Source organism: Schistocerca gregaria, chromosome 6, assembly GCF_023897955.1.
Source record: "Schistocerca gregaria isolate iqSchGreg1 chromosome 6, iqSchGreg1.2, whole genome shotgun sequence".
In the NCBI taxonomy this organism is placed as follows: domain Eukaryota; kingdom Metazoa; phylum Arthropoda; class Insecta; order Orthoptera; family Acrididae; genus Schistocerca; species Schistocerca gregaria.
In genome coordinates this window covers 451,727,680-451,750,606 of record NC_064925.1, presented here as the reverse complement: position 1 = coordinate 451,750,606, position 22,927 = coordinate 451,727,680, and the positions used below count along the sequence as shown (strand labels likewise).

Below are 22,927 nucleotides of genomic sequence, written 5' to 3'. Positions count from 1 at the left end.
TCCGGTGACTTGGTAGTAGAAATTACTGCACATATATGTCTCGTCTCAGATTTAATGTCAAGTGACTGTTTCAGTTTTGTTCAACTAGAAGGGCTGCACAGAAGCAGATTCTTCAGAGATAGGGAAGTTCCAGTTGTGGCACAGACATTGCTTGAGAGTCAGCTGCAAATGTTCTCTCCTATTATACACAGTAGCTCATTGTCAGTGCTTGTTTTGCGGATAGATTACACAAAAAGTTGACATATTGTACATTATTGACATATTGTACATAATTAACACTTACTGTTATTGTTTGAAGTGTTACGACAAAATTTTCATTGCAGTTTTGTTTGCTATTTCAGTTGGAATGCCTTCTAGTGCATTCATGTTTGTTTTTCCGAATTGGTGGTTGATATCTGCCAATCTTAATGTAATAACTTACAACAGTGCAGAAAATTTAGTTGATGTGAGTACAATTACCTTACATTATTTCTGACCCTGACAGCCTGCTGGTTGAAATTCAGTACCAAAGGACAGTTATCCAGCAGAACACCTATACAGGGAAACAAATTCAGTAGGTAAAATAAGTCCAACTCATTGCACTAAATGAATAAACAGAAACATCCAATACCACTCCCTTCTTGTCATTCTTCAGCACAAGTAGTCAAGAATTGAAACAATTCTTGTGTGTGTCTTTTGCTCACCTGTGAAACTGAGAAAGAAATGATTTCAGCCTTAGGAAAGAAGACCCAGTACCGAACCTTGCGAGACTTCCCATGTTGTGTACCCTCATTCTATGTTTAATGTTGTTACTACGGTATAATCAGTAAATGTGGCTGTGTACTTTTTGTCCATGTCAGAGGGATGTCATTGATGCCATAACATTTCAGTGAGCAGAGGAGTATTTTGTGGTCCATACAGTCGAAAGCTTTGAGGAGACCCTAAAGTATGCAAACAAAATCTTTTTCTTGTTTATCTCTGCCCTGACATGAGTTTTTAGGTCTTGCATGATATTGTCTGTGGAGTATCTTTAATGAAAGCCAAAATGAGTAGTAGTTAACATGTTCTGCTCAGAAAAATGAGCCAATATTTTATCTTAGGCCACCACCTCAGACACCTTTGAGAAGACTGGAAGAAACAAAATAGGTCTCAAATAAGAACTTGGTGGTTTATATATGATTTTATAAATGAGTCACTAGACCATATCTACGTCTCTCAAGGAGTATGTCCTGAATGATTAACTGCTTACAGATAAATTTGTTTTTGAATGGAATCTGCCTCCAGCAAAACACAATTGTTCTTCATTGATCGATATATGTTTCAATGAAGTTAAAGTGTTGTCAGTGGGTTTTTATTTTCTTTCTATTAAACACAAGGAAAAATTTTCTTTACTAACTGTGTGTATACAAATTTGAGTTGTTAAGGAATTATTCACAAATTTGAAAACAGACATGATTTTTTTGTGTATACTTTGCTACTAAATACTATGGTTTTTGTGGCTTTTATGTTTTGCATTACAGTTGTTTATCTTCCACAGTTTGTCATCTGCAACCACATAGAGCTGAAAATAAAAAAAAAACATCATTAACATCATTTTTGACTGGTAATGTTATGGTTAGGCTTAATATTCATTAATTTTATGTGGAAGTGTGTGTGCATGCATGCATTTGTGGTTCACTTTTTTTTTGTTTTCCCCATTATCTTCAGTGTGAGAAAGTGCACTTCTTAAACTCTCAGTGTCACTGTTTACAGAAGTGCAAAAACAAAATGATGGGCAGCTGAACAGTTGAATTTGTTCTAGATGAGGATTTTAAATCTTTGTAAGGTGTATCTATCACTGTACAAAAAATTATGTCTGTTTTCCAAATTGTGAATACTTTCATAAAAACTTGAATTAATATATGTATAGGTAGTAAAGTACATTTTTCTTGTTGTTTAATAGAAAGAAAATAACTGTAACTTCAGCTAAACTTGTCTGAGTAAAAGAGGAAAAAGTGTGTTTTACTCGAGCCACATCCAACCCAAAAACAAACTTATTTGTGAGCAAGTTTGGACACAAGAGCTTCAACATAAAGAGGAACTGCTTACAATGATAGATCATGGCTAGTCCTGTAAACTGTGCATACAATTTCAATGTTTTTCTAGTAAAATCGTTGTGGTGACCTAATTAATTTTGTAATCTTCGTAGAGTTTGTATGTTTCAAACTAATGTCTTGGAAGCATTGAGTCGGAGATAGGCACAATGAAAATACTGCTAAACATTTACATTTTCCACCAAAAGGCCTTTTTTTGGAAATAGAAAACACACACACACACACACGCCATCTCTGGCAACTGTGGACTGCTGTGTATGTGTGATCATGTAGCCATGCGTTGTGCACGTACAAGACTGTTGATAGAATGTGGTTTGGAAGTCTGAGCATATGAGGTTTGGAAGTCGACAGTAAAACACAAGAAAGATGAGAATGAAAATGACAGACACTGAATAAAGCATGAGTTAGATGCTAGTAACAAAGAAAAACAGCATTAGAATGTGGGATGGAAGAAAAACCATTAGGCAAAATCAACTGTGGAAAGTCGAGGATAATATTGTTTTTATTCCATCTTCCGCTATGCATTTTTTGAAACGAATGTCTGTCAGTGTGCATGCTTTGTCTGCCAAAGTAAATCTAATAATCTTTATTTGGTTGTTAATAGTAGGTGCAGTGTTCACTGTCACTGCAACAAGTAATCAATGAATTTAGTGGTGATCAGATTTTTGTGCCTCATCATTACTGCCACAGCTCTTTCTGGGGAGTCAGTTTCATGCACATAAGTATTTTTGTTATTGCCTGTTTACTAATGTTCCAGATTGTTTATGCTGTATTCTTCGAATGTTTTAATGTTTGTGAATAGTGGATGTGTTTTTCTTCTTTGATGATAGACTGAAGAATTTTACAGTACTGGTGGTAACAGGGTTCCAAATCTTGGGTGCAGCTTGTGCTCTGAGTAAGATAGTACAAGGTACTTTAATCCAGAAGTTATGAATGTCCCATATCTGATTTTATTTAAATTTTGCCGTGTTTCTTTTAGTGGTAAATAAGGCTCAAAGTGCTGTAGGAATACGTTTTTCACAATGTTAATTTCTTTTATGTTCACATTGGTGTGTACCTGCAGTTGCTCCCTCCTTGAAGCTGTGTCTGTGTGAACAAAGACCAACACACTTACTTGTTGGTGGTAAACACTTATGAGATAAGTTATAATAAGATATTTTCTTTGTCAAAAAGTTCAGATTTCTATAACCACGGAATTTTCTTGGTTTCAGTTATGGTCTACAGTTTCCTTGAATTCTTGCTACCAATACTGTCACCATCTTTCTGTTTGGCTGTCCAGTTTCTTTCATCCTCTCAACCATCTTCCTCTAAAAATTCTACTAGAGTTCATTCATTCATTCATTCATTCATTCATTCATTCATTCATTCATTCTCCTTCTTCTTCATCTTCATCTTCTCTTATTTCTTTTTTTAAAAGAAAAAATGCTTAAGAGTATCTCTAGTCAGATATACATAAGGTTCTAAATTGGTGGTAAATAACTGCACAGTAGTTAGCATTTTTGCTGGAAGGCACACATTTGTCAGTTGTGTAATTTTCTGTAACATTTGTACTTTTTGTTTTCAGTCCAAATGCTGTACCATATCAGAGTTCATTAAAATTTCTTTTGCATGTATAGTCCATATGTTGTGGTTCTCTATGAACTAAAAATGACACAATTGTTAATGGAACTGGTTATTTCTGATTTTTTCAGGTGCTGTTTAAGAAGAAGTTAAGTGGTAAACAGTGGTTGTCACTAGTTCTGCTTACAGTTGGTTGTATGATGAAAGAGACTGATATGAGCAGTGATAAGAAAAATTCACTTACTTCTACCAGTACACCAACTGCCTCCCAGGCTGGCTTCCATTTCAGTTTCAACGCTTTGCTTATTGTAATTCAGGTAGGTTATGTTTCACATAAAAAACTGTGATGTCAAAACAAAGCAGTAAGTATTCTTACATTATATTTGACTCACCTCTGCATTAGTGAATGTCATGGCGCAGGTCAAGAGCATTATTCTGAAACTTTTTGAATGAGTGACTACAATCCATTGTTATACTCCCAAGAAATGAATGAATTTGTCACATTCACTCTACGAAAAACAGGGTGTCTCTTAATTGCTTTTAGATGTTTCTAAAAGTTGTAGAAGAGAGATGGTAGAAGTAGTATTGCATATACACCCATATGTTCAAATCACAGTGAAGTGTGTGGCAGAGAGTAATTCCCATTGTACTATGTATTAGGGTTTCTTCCTGTTCCATTTTCCTATGGAGTTGGGGAAGAACATTTGTGTGTGCACACTGTAATTAGTAAAATATTGTCTTTACAATTTCTACAAAAGTGATACATACTGGTTCTTGAAAATCTGAGTCCTTACAGTGTAGTAGACATCTGTCTCCAAGAGTCTGCCAGTCCAGGTTTTTCACTTTTCCATGATGCTTTCTCGTGAGTCAAACAAACATGCTACCGTTCATTATGTCCTTATTAGTATGCTTTCAATAACCCCAGTGGTGTAGACCCCACACAGTAAGCAATATACTTTATAGACTGAATTTTCTAGTGTCCTACCAGTTAAAACTGAAGTCTCCCAACTGCTTTACGTATGATTGAGTCTCTGCTTCCATTTCATCTCCACAAATTGGTACATGTAGGTATTTGTATGAGTTCACTGATACCAATTTTGACTGATTTATATTGTAGCTCAAAGGATGGTACTCTATATTTGAATTTGTTAAGTGTAAAATTTACATTTCTGAACATAAAAAGGAAGTTGCCAATCTCTGCAACATTTTGATACTTTATCAAGATCTGACTGGATATTTGTTCACCTTTTTTCATTATAAATAACTGCATTAAGTGTCAGGTCATTACTTTCACGTTGAACAGTAAGAATTATAATAGATTTCCATGAGGAAATGTTCCAGTTAACTCCAGATTTGTCAAAAACTCTCTGTGCAAGATAACATGCTGTGTCTTGCATCCTGAAAAATCATCAATCCAGGCACAAATTTGGTTAGAAAGACATGTCCAGAAATGATAATTTGCATGTTACAGATACAAACACAATCAACTTTCTTCTTTATTCTCACTCTAAATATTGATTCTCTAAGTATAGTTAAGTACAGAAACTGCTTGCATCATGACCACTGTATTCAAATCCAAGTGTTATCTTCAAGAGTAAAGTGTGATATGCTTAGTCAGGAATATGTATTGTACAACGAATTACTTGTGCATTGTCCCTAATCCATGTAGTGTGATTCATCTGTTATTGTACAGGGATGATGAAACCACGACTCCTCGTGTAGACAAGAAAAAGTCCAAATCAAGGGCCTCATCGGCTGAGCATGCGGACTATCTCGTCATACCCATTTTTATCTGAATGTTACAATGAACTGATCTGGGTGGGAACTAGAATACTGATGTGCCATTGTGTTGAAAATATGATTTCAATTATATTTCCTCATGATTGTTTACTGCTGGCATATCTTCAAACAACTTTACGAACACTTGTTACAAGGAAAATCTGCCATGTTATATTGGGAGAACTGAATGATGTCACGACCATTAATACCTGTCTCTCTGGTAATCATATTTTGTATGCACTCACTGTGGGTAGCCAGTTACACAGGAATACTATATGAGGAACTTGAGTAGAAGAATGAGAGTTAAAAACCTGAGACAATGTTACTTTTCATTGCAAGACAAAAATTGACCCTTGCAGGATATGCCTCTGTGTAAAATTAATTCATTAAGTCCCTAGGAGAAAGAAAAGCCTAGTTTATGATGAGATGAATACAAGCAAAGGAGCATAAGTGAGCAAAGCATACTCTGGGGTGAGAAACAGCATTTGGTGGCATTAAGTTTGTAATTGCAAGTGCTTGCCTGTGTTCTACTGTTTGTCAGTTTTGCAGAGAAAGGTCAAAGGAATTTCACCTGCTTTCTGCTTTGAGACTGTGCTTAATGTGATCATCACTGAGATGATTTGCTTTCACAATCCATTATTTCTCACATGTGAACTGTTGTAATTATGTCACATTATTGCTATTATTTTAGGAGCAGGTTATTTGTATATTTTTACATTACAATAATAGTAGTCTTGGACATTATTTTCCTTACCCTTACCTTGGTAGAATGCTTGAGTGCTTTGTGTTTGGCACTGCAGATATTGGAAACTATCTATAGTATAGCAGTTGTTGAAATGCAAAACAAGTTCATAAGACAAGCATAACTGTATCCAGTTACTAAGAGGTGTATACAAGTTCTAACCTGTATTCATCTAAGAGCATTCATTGCTATTTAGTATCCTGCTTTGTAGCTTTCTGCTCAATTGTAGTGAGCAGCCATTAGAACTTGTGTATCAATGTACTTACAAAGTTTTGTAACTAGGCTAAGGAAGGCTAGAGCTGGAGATCAGTGGTAAGAGAACTACCACCACATATTTAACCCTCGTGTAAAAATTCAGACAGCCATATGTATTGTTTCCTATGATGATTTGCTGACTTAATTGTCAATTCATTCCCGTACAAAATAATCCTGTCTGGAGATCACAGTTTTGTCTCATAACAATAAACAGCGTTCTGACAAATTAAACCTGGGCACTTGTCAGCATTCACTTGGTTCAAAGCTCATTCTCTTGTTTTTTCATTCCCTCCTTTGTAAATGCTTGTTTGCAGATTAAAGTGATTAGTAATGAGCACTAGTGAATTGCTCTGTCCAGGCTAGGCTCACTTCTGTTCACTTCACTGTAAATTAGATATAACAGTAATTTCTACAACATAGGCAATGATAAAAAGTAGCAAAAGAGTGTCTTTCGTAATATTCTCCTCATGATATACAATTGTCGTCAACAACAGTGGCATTTCATTCCATGATTTTGTGCAGTTTTATGTTGCTTTGAGTTACTTCTTGGTACAGAGGTATAGTGGATACCAAAGACAATAAAGACCCTTGTGGTTTTAGAATGAGTGAAGGTGATGCCCACTGCACATGCTCCCACATTCAGTGCATTCTTGTCATTGAGTGAGTGGCTCTACGTGCCTCATACCGTGATACCTGAAAAGAATGCATTCATGTGTTGATGATTTGCATGTTGTGGATACCATGCGTGCCGAATGAGAGACATAATGTTCAACATCTGGTGTTTTCTGTCAGCTGCTTTTGGTAACTTGTAGAATTTGTGGGTGTCCTCCCAGGCCACTTCATAATTTTTCCAAGGTGTTTTGGCAAACAGACTTGTTGCCATCTTCAGATGCTTCCCGATGACTGTCGCTCTACTCTTGTCAGTGCCCTATATATTTTGCCAATAACCTTGCCATCGCTCCACTCCTGTCACTGCCCATGCAGCCACCGTGGTGGTGGCAGGAGTGTTGCCCAGTTCTGAACTCTGACCTCAAGTGTCTGCATTATTGTTGTTGGGTACGGACCTCACTGTATGGGAATGCTTCTCTTTCTAAGCTCAGTGCAGGCTTCTGTGCCTGACTCGGTTGTAGGCTGCAATCTTTGTCGATTAGACCATCCTGGCCCCTAATTTCAGTGCACTCTTTTTTAATCACCCATTCCTAGAAGTAGGGTGATTGCCAAAGTATTTTGGTGTTATTGTAATCTGCAGTATGGCCATATTTTAGACCATGGTCAGCCATGGCTGTTTTGGTGGTCCAGCATTATTCATTGTGGCATCAAAGTTCAAGGCACCTCTCTTCTACCACGCTTCACACTTATAGTTTCCTCACTGTTTGCTTTGCCACATTGGCAGGGGATTTCATGGACCCCTGATTTGCAAAGGCCTGGGACATCCTTTACTGAACCTAGTAGATTCAAGGTTTTCGGGGGCGGACCAAAGAAGCATTTAACATTGTGTTGCTCCAAGATTATGTTGACTTTTCTGGACAAGCAGGATACACACTATTGACTTGTTCTCTTCACATTCCTCCTGATGTTTTCTAGGTGTAGTGTATCTAAATGAACTCCTTATCTGCTTGCTGCTGTACCCATTTCTTTGGAATGTCATCTCTGGGTGATTCAGCTCAGTTGGTTGCAGGTGGATTGTACCCTGTGAACAAGCATGTGTAAAATGTCTTCACGCTGTGAGTTGGGGTGATCACTGCAGACATGTAGATACAAATCAGTGTTTCTAGGTTTTCTTTACACACTGTGGCCCAACATGCCATCTGGTTTTCATTTCACCTGGACATCAAGAATGGAAGGTGGCATCCTGTTTACTTCTGTGATAAACAGTGTGTTGGAGTGAAGCAAGTTATGATGGAGACATTCACCTAAATTATCCTTGCCCATGTAGCAAAATAATAATTGTGTTATCCACATATCTGCAGAAACAAACTAGTTATAGGTGTGCTTGCTCCAGGACTTTCTCCTCGAAATCTTCCACGATCAAATTCACTGCAACCAGTGATAAAGCATACTATGTGGCAATGCCATCCATCTGTTGCCAATAGTTTCCATTGAACAGGAAGTATGTTGAAGTGAGCACAAACTCAGAGTCTCATCAGGTTGATGTTGAATTTGTTGCTTAACAATTCTATGGAATCCTTCAGTGGTACCCTGGTGAAGAGGGACATTACATCGAAACTCACCAAAAGGTCACTATTATTGAGGCATAGTTCTTGTAGATGGTGTAAAAAGTGAATGGAATAGCTGATATGATGTACGCATTTCCACACAATCAGGAGAATAGTCAGGTGTATAGCCAAGTGACATGTTGTTGCTTCTGTAATGCTATTTATGGGGTGAGTTGTAATGCCCTCTTTGTGGATCTATGGCAGCCCTTATAGTCATGGTGGTGCAGCTGCTTGTGAATGAAGTTTCTTAACAATTTTCATATCAAAACTACCATAACGAAGTACAGTGGTTTTTCTCTGGAGGCAACTTGTCAAATCTCCTTCTTTCTTCCTGTATGCTGCATCATCAAGATCATCATTTTCTGTTGATATTTTGCGTGCAGGAGCAACACAGTAGCACTCCATTTACCAGTGGGCAGGGTGACCAGCTCTGGATCATAATGTAAGTCATGGATAGCCACTCTTTCTGCCTAAAATGTTGCTCTTCAGTGATGTGGCCCTGGTGAGCATGTCACATGTTTCATGGTGCATTTCTCCAGCCTTGTTGACACTGGAAGCCAGAGATCAGAGGAAGGTGCTGCCCACACCACCACCACAATCATCCACTGCAGCAACCACATGGACAGCAATAGCAGCAAAGTGGTGGAGGGGATAGTGGCCAACACATATAGGCTGCTGACAAGAGTGCAGCAGCAGTCATCAGGAATCACCAGAAGGTGGCTACAAGTCTGTTTCTGTTTGCCAAAACATCATGGATAAATTACGACGTGACTCTGTCTGATACCCGAGCTTTATAGAAATTAGTAACACACTGGGAAAACATCAGGTCACATAGCTTTTCGATAAGTTTTCTTTTGGCAATTTGTATTCAGCATTGTAACCATTGAAAAGGGGTGGCTTTATTGAAACTTCCTGTAAAGTTAAATTTGTATGAATGACTGGGACATAAATTCACTTCCTCCTAAGCTCAGAAAATCAAATCTGCATGTTTCTTGCACTGTGTAAGTGCTGTAGTGCGAACAGACATGATTGTGATCATAGTACTTTATAGAGCAACACGTAGGTACAGGTTGTGCTTGAATACTTTGGCTGGACAACAGTAATTCAGATTACAGAGTAGGACAAGCACTTGTTTGTGATTACTTAAATCCTACTGTTTCTTTGGTGGCTCACCAGAGCACATCAGGGGGCTGATCCAGATGGCCTCTATAAACACATCTGTGAACTGTATAGATATCCAATCTTGGAAAATTGTGTGCATCATGAGTGAGGGTACATCAGTGTTTGTATGCTTTCCTGCTAGAAATTTATCCCACCATTTAAGAGGTAATTGACAATAGTAACTGGAAGACAAATTATCTGCAATTCTGCTATCACAATGAAACCTTGGCTAATTGTTGAAAATCAGTGGACCTATTCTATACCAAAAAATGACAGACCACACATATAAAGAATCATCTTCAGCACACAAAATACCTATTGGCCACATGGTTGCAGCTTACACACTGGGTGTGTACTACATTAATGACAAATCGGGAATTCCAAAATGTTTGCACAAACAGTCATTAAATGCACAGTATACACACCAATAAGAAGAGTTTGAATCATTTGGGAACAAAAAGAATGCCTATCACCTGTGCTGTAAAGTCATACTTGGTCTCTCTAGCCAGTAGCAGATAAAGTGGACATGAGCAGTATTTTTGTATGAGGTTTTTTATGAAGCTCACAGTCTGCAGTGTTGATCATAAAACAAACTAAATTTTTTTGGCATTTAGCTGTGTGTGAAGTCTGAGCTAAAGACTTCAGTGATTTTGTGACATCCCAAGTTATATTTTGTCAGTGACTTGGGTGCGTGAGCTCGGGACGTTACAGACCTTTAATTTGTAGTCTCTTCCTCATTGACAACTCGTGATATCATCAACGCTGAAAGTTCACATTGGTGCAGAATTATATTTGTTCAATATTGTGTATGACACTAACATTCCAGCTGACATTAAAATGCATTTTATTTCTTTCAGCTTTTGATTATTAATAATGGTGACCAGTACATTTATTATGAATGATAATTAGCGTGAGGTTACATGTCAGCACTCAGAATTTCACAATTTTGATAGTGAATTTGATGCTTCAATTGTGGCACAAAATAATCTGTTCACTTTTGCATAAAATCACAGTTCATAAATTGTTAAAACCCTGCTATACTAGTTAGTTAAAGAAGATCACAACATAGTAGTTCATTTAAGTCCATCCTTTATCAAATTCATCATGTTCAACAATCAGTAATTTCAGTGAGAATAACCTAATAGACTTTTCATAATCACTACACAGGTTACACAGGATACTCATTAATTATACATACTGAATTCACCCAAAGTAATTAAACACTGAAGACTGAGAGTGTTGCTCTTTCAGGTGCACATATTCTTGTTTGCAGAATATACATACTTGTATTGTGAGTCAGACAACAGCAAACTGATCACAGATGTTACTCACTGTATTTCAGACTGTGTAAGAATAAACAGCTTTTTTGAAAACTGTATTATTCTTTAAAATTCAGCTAGGCTGAAATTTACTGTTTTTTATTGAAAGAACCAATAGAATTTTTGATTATGGAAAAGTTACTGTTTACAAAATTTAATAAAAGAAGGAACACTATTTTTCTTCTGCAGTTTGGATCTCCTTGTTTACATGAATGTATCTTATATTGTCTGGAATACTCTGAAGGTGGCGGGGGTAAAATACAGGGAATGAAAGGCTATTTACAATTTGTACAGAATCCAAACGGCAGTTATAAGAGTCAAGGGGCACGAAACGGAAGCAGTTGTTGAGAAAGGAATGGCACAGGGTTGTAGCCTATCTCCGATGTTATTCAATCTGTATATTGAGCAAACAGTAAATGAATAATGGAATGTAGTTGAATTAAATCAGGTAATGCTGAGAGGGAATTAGATTAAGAAATGATGCATCCAACTGTTCGCAAACTGCAGCCGTCTCCTCCTATATCCACACATCCTAACCATGTGGAAGTAAACTGAGAAAGTAAACTATAAAAGCAGACAGAGTCCCAGATATGCAACTTACTACCCTCTAGATGTGTTACTAATGGACACTGATGCATTAATGATCTGTGTACCGGGTTGTTTAGCGAGCAACTACTGCACTACAGACTGAATGCATTTGCCTGCACAAAAACATGAGATAATGAGATTGAACCTCTTAAACAGAAAACATGAACGAAATTTAAGAAATATGCAATGAGGGAAGTACAGGAAAAGATGAACACTTAACTTGCTGCTCTGTAGGTGTACATTAGCTGAGAGTTGTGGTCTGACTGACAGGCTTATTAAATGAGTGGACACCTATCTTTAAACAAAACAAATGAGGAACTACTGTGCAGCAGACTGAATGAATTTACCCTTACAAAACTACGAGATTAAACCTCCTAATCCTCCTCCTACCTCTCCCTGTCTGCCCATCTCCCCCTCCACTCTCTCTGTCTGTCTCCTCTGTCCCCTCTCTGTGCTCAGTCATGCCTGTCCACAACGTATACCTCCAGGAACACATTCCGATACTACCTGCACAACACGCCATTCATGCAGAGAAGCCTACATGTCAGATAATACATCCATCTTCACTCTCATCCCCAACCTCTGCTCTCATAGACCAACATCTTCAACCTATTACCTGGAACCTATCCTCCTACATAAAATGTACCAACTATTTCCTCTACAGTCTCTCCATAGTTCCTGTCCCTTTACCACACAGTGCCTTGCTCGTCACTGTTGATACCACCTCCCTGTACACTAACATTCCTAACGCTCATGGCCTTACTGCTATTGAACACTACCTTTCCAGACACCCTATGGATTCCAAACCAACAGCCTCTTTCCTAGTCACAGTGACCAGCTATATCCTCACACACAATCACTTCTCCCTTGAAGGCATTACCTGCAAACAAATCCAAGGTACGGCTATGGGCACCCGCATGGCACCATCCTATGCCAACCTATTCGTGGGCCATCTAGAAGAATCATTCCTAAGAACCCAGAATCCGAAACCCCTCATTTGGTTCAGATTCATTGATGACATCTTTGCTATCCGGGTTGAAGGTGAAGACACCCTATCCACATTCCTCCAGAACCTCAACAACTGCTCCCCCATTTGCTTCACCTGGTTCTACTCAATGCAACAAGCCACCTTCCTAGATGTTTACCTCAACCTCAGAGATGGCTACATCAGTAACTGTGTCCATATCAGACCTACTAGTCACCAGAAATACCTGCATTTCGACAGCTACCACCCATTCCATACCAAGAAGTCCCTTCCGTACAGCCTAGCCACCCATTGTCGTCGCATCTGCAGTGATGAGCAGTCTCTCTCAAAATATCCTGAGGGTTCCACTGAAGCCTTCACTGACCGTAATTATCCTCCCAACCTTGTACAATAACAAGTCTCCTATGCCTTTTCTTTCCAGTCACCCACCATCTCCCAAAGACTGACAGTCCGGCCACAGAGGATCATTCCCCTCCTAACTCTGTACCATCTGAGACTGGAGCAAGTGAATTACATTCTCCGCCAGGATTTCGATTAGTTCTCGTTGTGCCCTGAAATGAGAATTGTCCTGCCCACTATCCTTCCCACTCCTCCTACAGTGGTATTCCGCCGTCCACCGAACCTTCACAATATACTCGTCCATCCTTACACAACCCCTACTCCCAATCCCTTACCTCATGGCTCATACCCTTGTAAAAGACCTAGATGTAAGTCCTGTCCAATACATCCTCCTACCACCACCTACTCCAGTCCGGTCACTAACATCTCCTATCCCATGAAAGGCAGGGCTACCTGTGAAACAAGTCATGTGATTTACAAGCTAAGCTTCAACCACTGTGCTGCATTCTATCTAGGCGTAACAACCAACAAGCTGTCTATCCTCATGAATGGCCACCGACAAACTGTGGCCAATAAACAAGTGGACCACCCTGTTGCTGAACACGCTGCCAAACATGATATCACTCATCTCAATGACTGCTTCACAGCCTGTGCCATATGGATCCTTCTCACCGACACTAGCTTTTCTGAGTGACACATGCGGGAACTTTCCCTGCCATACATCCTACGCTCTCATAACCCTCCTGGTCTCAACCTTTGTTAGTTACTGTCCTCACCCATCCAGCCCCTCCTGTTCCCATTCCAGCTCAACACAGCCGTCATTTCATTGCCACATCCAGTCTTTTAATTTCTTTTTATTTCTCTCCTTTCCGCTACTTCCTGCCCCCCTTCCTCTCCTCCCCACCCTCCGCCCCTCTTCCACTTTCTGTCCTGTCCTCTGTCTAAACTGCAGCACTTCGCTCTCCGCTACCTCCACCATACTATCCCTTCCCCTCCCTGCCTCAGTGTTCTCCTTACCCCCAACCACTCGCCTCTCCCATCATGCACTGATGCTGCTGCTCGCACTGTGGTTTCAGTTATCTGAGACTGCAGAGGTGTGTGCAAGTTGCATTTGCGCCAGGGAGTGTATGTGTGTTTGCGTGTCTATTGCTGACAAAGGCCTTAATGGCCGAAAGCTACATTTGTGTGAATCTTTTTGTTGTGCCTATCACGTCTCAGCATCTCTGCTGTATGGTGAGTAGCAACTTTCTTTCTCTAATCTAGCTACTGTTATTTTATACAATGTTCTTACAGCTTTTCTTGATAATTGCTTTAGGTGTGTTTAGCGTAGTTCTTGACTGATCATTGCATGTACTGCATCCAAACTGTGTTAAGGATGAGCTGTGCACAAATTTTTATATGTGTGACTGTTTCCCAGTGCAAAATAAGTATTCCATTTCTGGTCTGGTTGAATGAATTATTTGCTAAAACATGTCCTGTCTGTAGTCCGGTTGGCAAATCAATGCTGAGGTTGGACACACATTAAGAAGACAACTAAGGAAATGTGTTGAAGCATTGAGTAAAATTATGGTATTAACTTGTTCATCAACTTGAAAATATGGAAATTATCTCATAGATGCTGAAGAGCCATCTTAACTAATAAAAAAACTACTTTAAAAATTTAAAGATCTTGTTTCTAGAAGAAATGAAAGAACGATATATAACCGCAACAATAGTGCTCCTGCAGTTGATCAGAGAATTGACTAATGGCAGCTCACATGAACAAACAGAAACAGTCTTCTCAGGCTTCAGCTGTGAATGGAAGATACGTAATCTTGATATATTGTGCAATTAAAGCTTTCTCTGCCACATACCTCAGTGATTTATGGAACACAGCTGAAGGTGTTCTTACAACATTAACAATGGGATGTCTTCTTCTTCTTTTTTTTTTTTTTTTTTTAGGAACTCAGTAATGATAATGGCTTTGTAACTTTTTAAGCTCATTATTATTTTTTTGTTTCAGACTGTGTGTTCCTCATTTGCTGGTGTTTACAATGAATACCTTCTGAAGGCAGATGGTGCAGATGTCAATGTGTTTGTACAGAATGTGTTCATGTATGTGGATTCAATTATATGCAATGGAGGTATACTTCTGGTGCAAGGACAACTTTATAGTGCTTTCACATGGGAAGCACTTTCATCGGTGTTTACATTTAAAGTAATGATTATAATGTTCAACAATGCAGCTATTGGTATTATTACTAGCTTCTTTTTGAAGAACTTAAATTCTATTTTGAAAACATTTGCAAGTGCGCTTGAATTAATGTTTACAGCAGTACTCTGTCGGTTAATATTTGGAATACCAATATATGTGAACACTGTTATTGCCATCTCCATTGTGTCATATGCTGTTATACTCTATTCTCAAAATCCAGTTGTAAATCAGTCACAGAAAGAAGACAAGCAAACAGAGGAAGAGGAAGATCTGTTAGATGTTTCTTCTGCCTAACTTACTAATATTTTCAGAAATGGCCCATATGAATTTAAAAGGCTGCACCTTTATACTTGCAGAATGTACCAAGGAGTTCTGTAGGTTAACTTGTGTTGGCAACTGGCTTTTCATTTCTGAATTTAAGTCATAATTATAGTCTGTGATATTTACATAGATTTAACTTTTGTTATTTATTGATATTATAAGAAATGGTCCACGTAAATTTAGAAGCCTGTATCTTTATACTCATGAATTTTATAAAGGGTTGCTGTAAGTTAACTTGTGACCATAATCAATGGCACATAATATACAGTTGTTATGGTGAACATAAATGTGGAACATTTTATACACTGAAACAATACAAGTGCAAGAAACAATGAGAGCAGAAGAATTTCCATACTTTTCATGTTTTCCAACCATTTCTTGTGGTGTACTCTATTCTGTTAAACAGAAACTTTAAAACATTATCTTTGAAATTGGGCAATGTTAGCAACTAATGTCAAGATTTGTATAATCATCATTTCACCAGAATCTTTACTAGTTTATATGCTACCAAGCAGACAAGTATAAGCTTTTAAATAAGTTAGGACATGAAATGATGGAACATTTCCACGAACTTGCCCAAAGATTGATAAGCATTTAGCTTCTGTTGTACTTGATCTTTTTAGTTATGATAGTTATAATGTGTTTAAAGATTATCATTTCAACATAATTTTGCATTGATATAAGGGCTCAGTGTGTTCATTTGCTGTGTACTGAATAGTTACATAACTTACACCGGTGCATTTTTTTAATTCATGAATTTCCTTCAGCTCTATTCCAAAAACTTCGAATAACTTGAAATAGTAATTATAATAGTAACAATATCAGAGAACTAATGAAAATTTGTGGCCTTGTTGAAATGAAGTTATGAAAGGTGCTGGATACTGTCTCGGCATATACTTGTTTCTTGAACAGAAATGTCAGTGGACTCACTAATAGAAGAGCTTTGTTTTTTCTTTGAACCCTTGTGCTGTGAAATAAATATAATTGCCTAAAGTTTGTAACATCAGAATAACCCACAAAGTATGAAGCCATAACATAAAGATATCACCTTCAAACCACTTTTTGGTGAGTATTTTTACAGTACAGAATTGTCATTTAATGTTGTACTCCAGAAGTATGTTTACATTTAATATTTCACAGTTTTTGGGAGACTCTTCCCAGAGTTGGTCACATTTATTATTTGTTTTGATCAAAAGAACAAAATGTTCCACTTTTGATAAGGCTTTCTTTGAAATTTCTTCTCTTTGTCTGATTTTACATGGATTTATTCTATGATTTTCATAAAATAAAACAAAATAATATGCTGAAAGTGCTGCCTTGTGAACCACTGTAATGCAGCAGATTAAAAATGATATTTTCAGATTGTTCTTGACATGTGTATAATCTAGTTCCTGCTGAATCCTAGTTCCATAGATTTGCACAGAAGCAATCTTTTACTTTGTGCCAAGAGATGGTAACACTAAAAAGAATCACTAAGAAGTGAACTTGGCTGACACGCTTAACTTCACTTGTGGATCTGTACCTTGTGATAATGTCAGATAAAAATTTAATTATTTATTTTAAATTTCGTATATGGTCAGTCTTGCCATTCATTATCTTTAGTATTGTAACAACAATCAGGAAGCTTTAGGAGATTCTATTGCTGTAGTAATTTCTGTAGGTATGCTACTTAATCGTATTTTACCATTGAAGTGTATGTTTGGTGCTTAAATGCTTGTTTTGCTGTATTGGCTTTGTGAATATCTGACTTTTTTCTAATTTTAGCAGTTTTTGAAAATTTTATGTGTGCTGTGATTGCTATAGTTATTGTGCTATATGTGTCTCTCCTTCCAGAACACTTAAATCATGTGTAAATGTAAGAGTAACTTATGAGTAAATTAATGTTAATTTCTATTTATGTGTGATGTATTTATATATGCTTTTTCCTATCATCTCATATATTTCTAAAACAGCCAAATTATAATTTAAAGAATTGTTGTATAAAATGAAAAATTCAATTCAAAAAATTGGTAAAATTACAAGGAGACATATGAAGACTACCCAGTGTACACCTTCAAGATAGGCAAAGCCCAGTACTGCCTATAGAAGCATGTTCCTAGCATTAGGACAAAAGGTTCCTTTTTGAGCAACCTAAGTTTCAAGAGAAAAAAAAGACAAAGACAATGAAAATGTAACTGTAAAGTGTAAGAGGTAGCATTGTGCTACCTTCGGATCAGAGATTATTGGCATTATAGAGTGAGTAGTAGGGCCCGAGGAGGGAAAAGAGGAATGGAAAACAAAATGTGGCCAGAGTAATGCAGTTAGTAAGGGGGGAAGGGGGGGCAGTGGTGTGATGCATCTGTTATGGATGGCAGAGGCAGGGCAGGGTGAAGGGGGGGGGGGGTGAAAGTGTGAGAAATTTTAAGACATGATAGCACTGAAAGTAAAATTCACCTTGGAAGACTAGAATTATGAGACAGAATGGGTGCTTGGTAGTTACTTTTATGAGGCAAAGTTATTAGTGCTGCTGACACATATAAAAGCACAAGAAACTATCCTAGCATTTGTAATGATTAGTTTATTCTTTGAGAAGGTAAGATGGGGAAAGAGAGAGACAGAGAGAGAAAGAAAGGGCAAGTCACTCGGGGGCTAGGATGACAGGGACCACCTGTTCATTCTCCCTATGGAAGGAATTAATAGTTTCAAAGCTAGGATAGTTTCTTGTATTTTTGTAGGTGTCTGTCAGCACTATTATTGAGGTAAGTGCAGGCCAATCATTCTGTCTTGCAATTTTAAGTAAATAGTAGGTAGGATAGAACTTTAAAATTCAATAATATGTGCAAGGGCTGTTTAGCGTAGGAGGGCATGAGGGCATCGAGATGAGAGGATATCTTAGAGAGTGAGTTCTTGTCTCTGGGTAGAGGGATCCAAATGAGGTATGGCAGGCATTCTGGTCCTCTGAGTGACACTTAGTACTTGACATTCGCAACACAGATAGTTTTTCGTGTCCATTTACGCCATCTACCATTTTGGTGTTCGTCATCCCAATATAGAAAGCCATGGCAGAACATAATTAGTGACACACGTTTCCCTGCTTTTTAACATTGTATGATTTCCCAGAGATGGAGCTGGAGAGGATGATGGTGAGTGGGTGCAAAGAGCAGATTAAGCAACATGATTAATAGTAGGAGCAGGAACCTTGAGGTGGTATTGGAGGTCTTGGAATGATGAATTTTTTGATAAGAATCTTGTAAAGGTTAGGAGTGTGGCAGGAGGTGACAAGTGGATTGTGTGGAAAGGATATTTGTGAGAGATGATTATATTTCAGTGCCTGATGTGAGAAATTAATGTACTGAGGTATTCAAGCCCTAGCTGGTACTAGGTATCCAGAATAGTAAGAACAGCAGTCAGAGCCGTGCTGTTTGGAGGAATGGGGAAAAGGGAGGATGGGTGACTGTCTGCGAGATTTGACCACGAAACAGTTCAGGGGTGGGTGTGCCTCCTGAAACAATGTACTTGCCAGTCTTTCTGTTTCCCTGTAATTTTAACGATAAGTGCTGTGTGTCTGTCATTGTATATTTGAAACTGTTATGTACTATTTTCTCTGTGATGTTACAACTGTGATATTTTTTCTTGTTGCTTTTCATTATGGGATGTAAACAGATGTGAAATTATATGCACTCTGTAACCATATTGTAATTTTATAATTAGTTGTTCTGAATGTAAGACTAAATCAAATTTTCTTCAGTTACTCAGCAATGTTGAATCCTCTTCATCTTCACAGAGATATTCTGGTTCTCTCTTGTCTCACAGTTGTATCCTGCTCTAATCAGTGCTGCCTTTAAAAATGAGCTCCATGTTTAATTATATAAAGCTGGCACACAGTCAACATGAAAATATAATGTGGAGTCATTAGTTCCTTGTTTTGTAAAGAAACATTCAGACTGTCTGTTCTTAGTGACAGAAATGGCTTTTCATCACAGTCATAAATTTCTGTGAAACATTTATTTTTTAGTAGTATTTGACAATGTATAGAGTTGCTGCCAAATGTTTTTGCACGGGAATCTCTCTTTGCTCTATGATATGTATTTGTTTTGCCAGCATTGCTCCTTATTATAGATTTTTAATTGATCATCAACTCTGTCTAGACATTACCTTGTTAAGTAATCACATTATGTGTACTACAGGTACTGCTAAGAATTAAGATGATCTTTTCATGTACATTATGAATTTGATATAAGGCCAGTATCATCTGAAACAGTTCTAATTAGACTGATTGCTACCACTGTTTCCAACAAGTAGCTATGAACAATGAAAGATAAAGCAGTGCTAGTAAACTACCAACTACTCATATTGCTGTTGACTTGCCAAATGACATTAATAACATTCAGAAATAATGCCCCAAACATATAGGGAACTTCCTTGCATTGTTTTCTTCATATAAATTTTTATAAGCTAAAGACTCACACCTCTTTGTCTTGTTCTTACATCAAGGTATGTTAATTGTTTGCTCTGTGGTACAAATACAAGTGTGCCAGCAGATGCAACTAATGAATGATATCATTTCCTTTGTTGTGTAAGGTTTTGTTATGTTAGTCTTTCATGACAGGCAGAGTTGCAGCAATAAACTCTGCCTGGCCACACTCCTCTGAAGTGCACAATCTCTGATGTGAATTGCTAGGTTAAACAATGTAACAAATTCTCAAAGTTATTCTTATCAGTGGATAAGAGATATCTCATCATTTCTTACATTGGAATGATTTTTGCTTTAAGTAACAGTGATTGGCACCGAAGCTGTGATCTGTTAGACATCTCTTTAAGTTCATTTTAAGTTCATTAGTGTTTTTCCTTTTGGTAGTGTAGCAGCACATCTTGCATTTAAACCATCCTCATCATTTCTCTTTTCTATTTTGCATGATTTACTATAGCGAGTTACATTTTATTAGACATGTTGTATATAGCCCATTCTTGTTAAAGCACAAAGAAGTTAAATCTCTTGCAAAACTTGCTGCTTTAAAATAACACTGCAGACAATAGAGTTACACATATATTTTGTGTCTTCTGATTTGCCTGTAAATTCGGCCTTACCGTTATAACTTACTGGTGTTACTTCTTATGTGATTCACTCATAATCAGTTACAGACATTTTCAGGTCTAAATGTATATGAAACTACATGAAGGTTCCTGGTTGATGATGGCCATCCATGTGTTGCTCTGTCGTATCCAGACCTTTCCAATTTCCTTGTAAGCAACTTAAGCACATGGGGCCACTAGGAAAAAAATCATGCCGTCTATTTCATTTTATTTAGTGTCATATCACAAATTCCCTTCATGAAAAAGAAGGGACCACACACTGTTTATGGAACAAAACGTGTGTATTGCTTTTCATTTGGCACCCGTAATGCTGCAATGTCTACTATTAAATCTGTATTCTAGTCTTGACAGAAAATACCTTACTCAGTTTGACCAAGAGCAGAAAAGATCAAAAATCAAATGCATATATTGAATATATTTGCACAGCTATTTGTTGTTTGCTTTTGAATTCTCTCTCTCTCTCTCTCTCTCTCTCTCTCTCTCTCTCTCTCTCTTTTGCCTTCGGACTAGTCACCGCAAAAGGTTAATTCCCAATAGGTGTACTTTACCATCCAATTCATTATTATCCTAATCACTAACTTAAATTCTGTGACAAAATAAGTAACCAAGTAAAATATTAAATAAATGGAAACTACATAGCACTGGTTATGATAAATGAAACAAAATGTGCCCCCTTGTTCTCAAAGTCACAGGTAACTACAATATAAGTCTTAAATTTCTTTTTGTTCTATTACCAGCTAAAATCATTGCAATTCACATTTGTTTCATGTATGTTACTGATTACTGTATTTATGTACTGCAGACAACAAGTGGCATCTCCTCTTGTAAAGAATAGTATTGAAAAGTTCTGAAATGTTATCTACAGAGATGTTGTACATACACAACAGCTATTAAATTGTTAAAAATCAAGACAGGGTATGTGCCACAGCTGAAATAAAATCTATTGTTCATAGCCCAGATTGTTCAATTTCTTTTTTTCCCCTTCGTGTAGAAATGTAATTCACCAGTGTGATGTTTCTTGTGTGCAACAGTTAAAATATTTTTTCCTACTTCTTGACCACTTTAATTTCATTAAATTGTTGAAACCAAAACTATGTAATATATGCATTGTCCAGAATGTGGGGTTGTATTTCTATACAAAAAAAAAACAACCTTGCCTTTTAGTTAGCTGATGGCTTGGGTATGATAATTGGATCAGTGCAGAAAATGTGTTACACAATCTACTATACTGTGAAGCTTTTGCTTCATTTTTCAAACCTGTAAATACAAAAAAAGCTAAGGAAATAATTTGTCTGTTTACAATTTCCTATTTGTGTTTAAAATCTTGTCAATTAACAGCAGTTTCCTAGTCAACATGTAACATTTTGTAATAATTACTTTTGAAAGATGATTTTATATGAACACATTGTTGTTACCAGATAACTATGTACAAAGTTTGTATGTATGTAAATACTATTTTGAAATATTTATTCATCAAAAAATTTGAACCAATAAAGAATGGGCATAAAATATGTGCTGAAAATTCTCTCACTTGTAATTTTTCAGTAATGTTCCATAATTACTCTCTGCTAAAATCAGCTTGCTTTTACAAAAATTAATTCTAAAATTAAGTGGAATGCATATTCCTCAGCTGTGTTTCATCACAAACAGTTGTGACTGTAATACTATGCAGTAATAATTGTGAAATTTGCTGTGGCAAGAAGGGATATATATACTTGAAATAAAGAAACTTTGTGCTAAATTGTCACAGTCCACATTATTACAAAGTGTCGTATTCATGATCTGTGGATCAAGTATTAATCGAACCAGAGGTTATTTATGTGACAGAACAAAAGTTATTGCAGAACTGTACGTAATCTCCAACTCAGGATTCACTACGGCGTGTAGACCCCTTATTATATATTAAGAGCCTTTAAATGTTGTGACACGGAATCAAGGCACCCTTTTCTCACTTTTTAAATGTCTATGGGTGATTCTGCTACTGCTTGGCTAAATAAATACATAGTTAGCTATTAAAATACTTGTCTTATGAACCAGTTTCCAGCTTACTGGGCTGCCATCGGATGGTAACTGACTATTGACTTCAAATATGATTGCAAATGTGTGAGGAAGTATGAGAAATATTACATGTGACATGTGTGTTGCAAATCTCCGAGTTATAGTGCAATTCTGACATAGCAGAAAACATGAAAACTGAAAATGAATGAATGAATGAAGAATTGTTGCATTATGTGGAGACAAACCAAGTTAACACCCCCCCTTACCCCTCCCAAATGTAGTCCACAGACAGACTTTCAATTCATTTAAATGCTATTTCAAACCC

The 22,927-nt window shown here is 37.3% G+C and overlaps 1 protein-coding gene across 1 annotated transcript in view; it reads left to right on the top strand.

The window, feature by feature from the left end:
- The window catches only part of LOC126278232 (UDP-galactose transporter senju), an 87,525-nt gene extending 65,396 nt beyond the window's left edge, over positions 1–22,129 (top strand). Inside the window, exons 5-6 of the mRNA XM_049978211.1 lie at positions 3,764–3,949; positions 15,019–22,129. Of these exons, the coding sequence (XP_049834168.1) occupies positions 3,764–3,949; positions 15,019–15,504 (672 nt within the window). The 3' untranslated portion in view covers positions 15,505–22,129. The remainder of the gene's footprint in view (positions 1–3,763; positions 3,950–15,018) is intronic.
- The last annotated feature ends 798 nt before the right edge of the window (positions 22,130–22,927 follow it).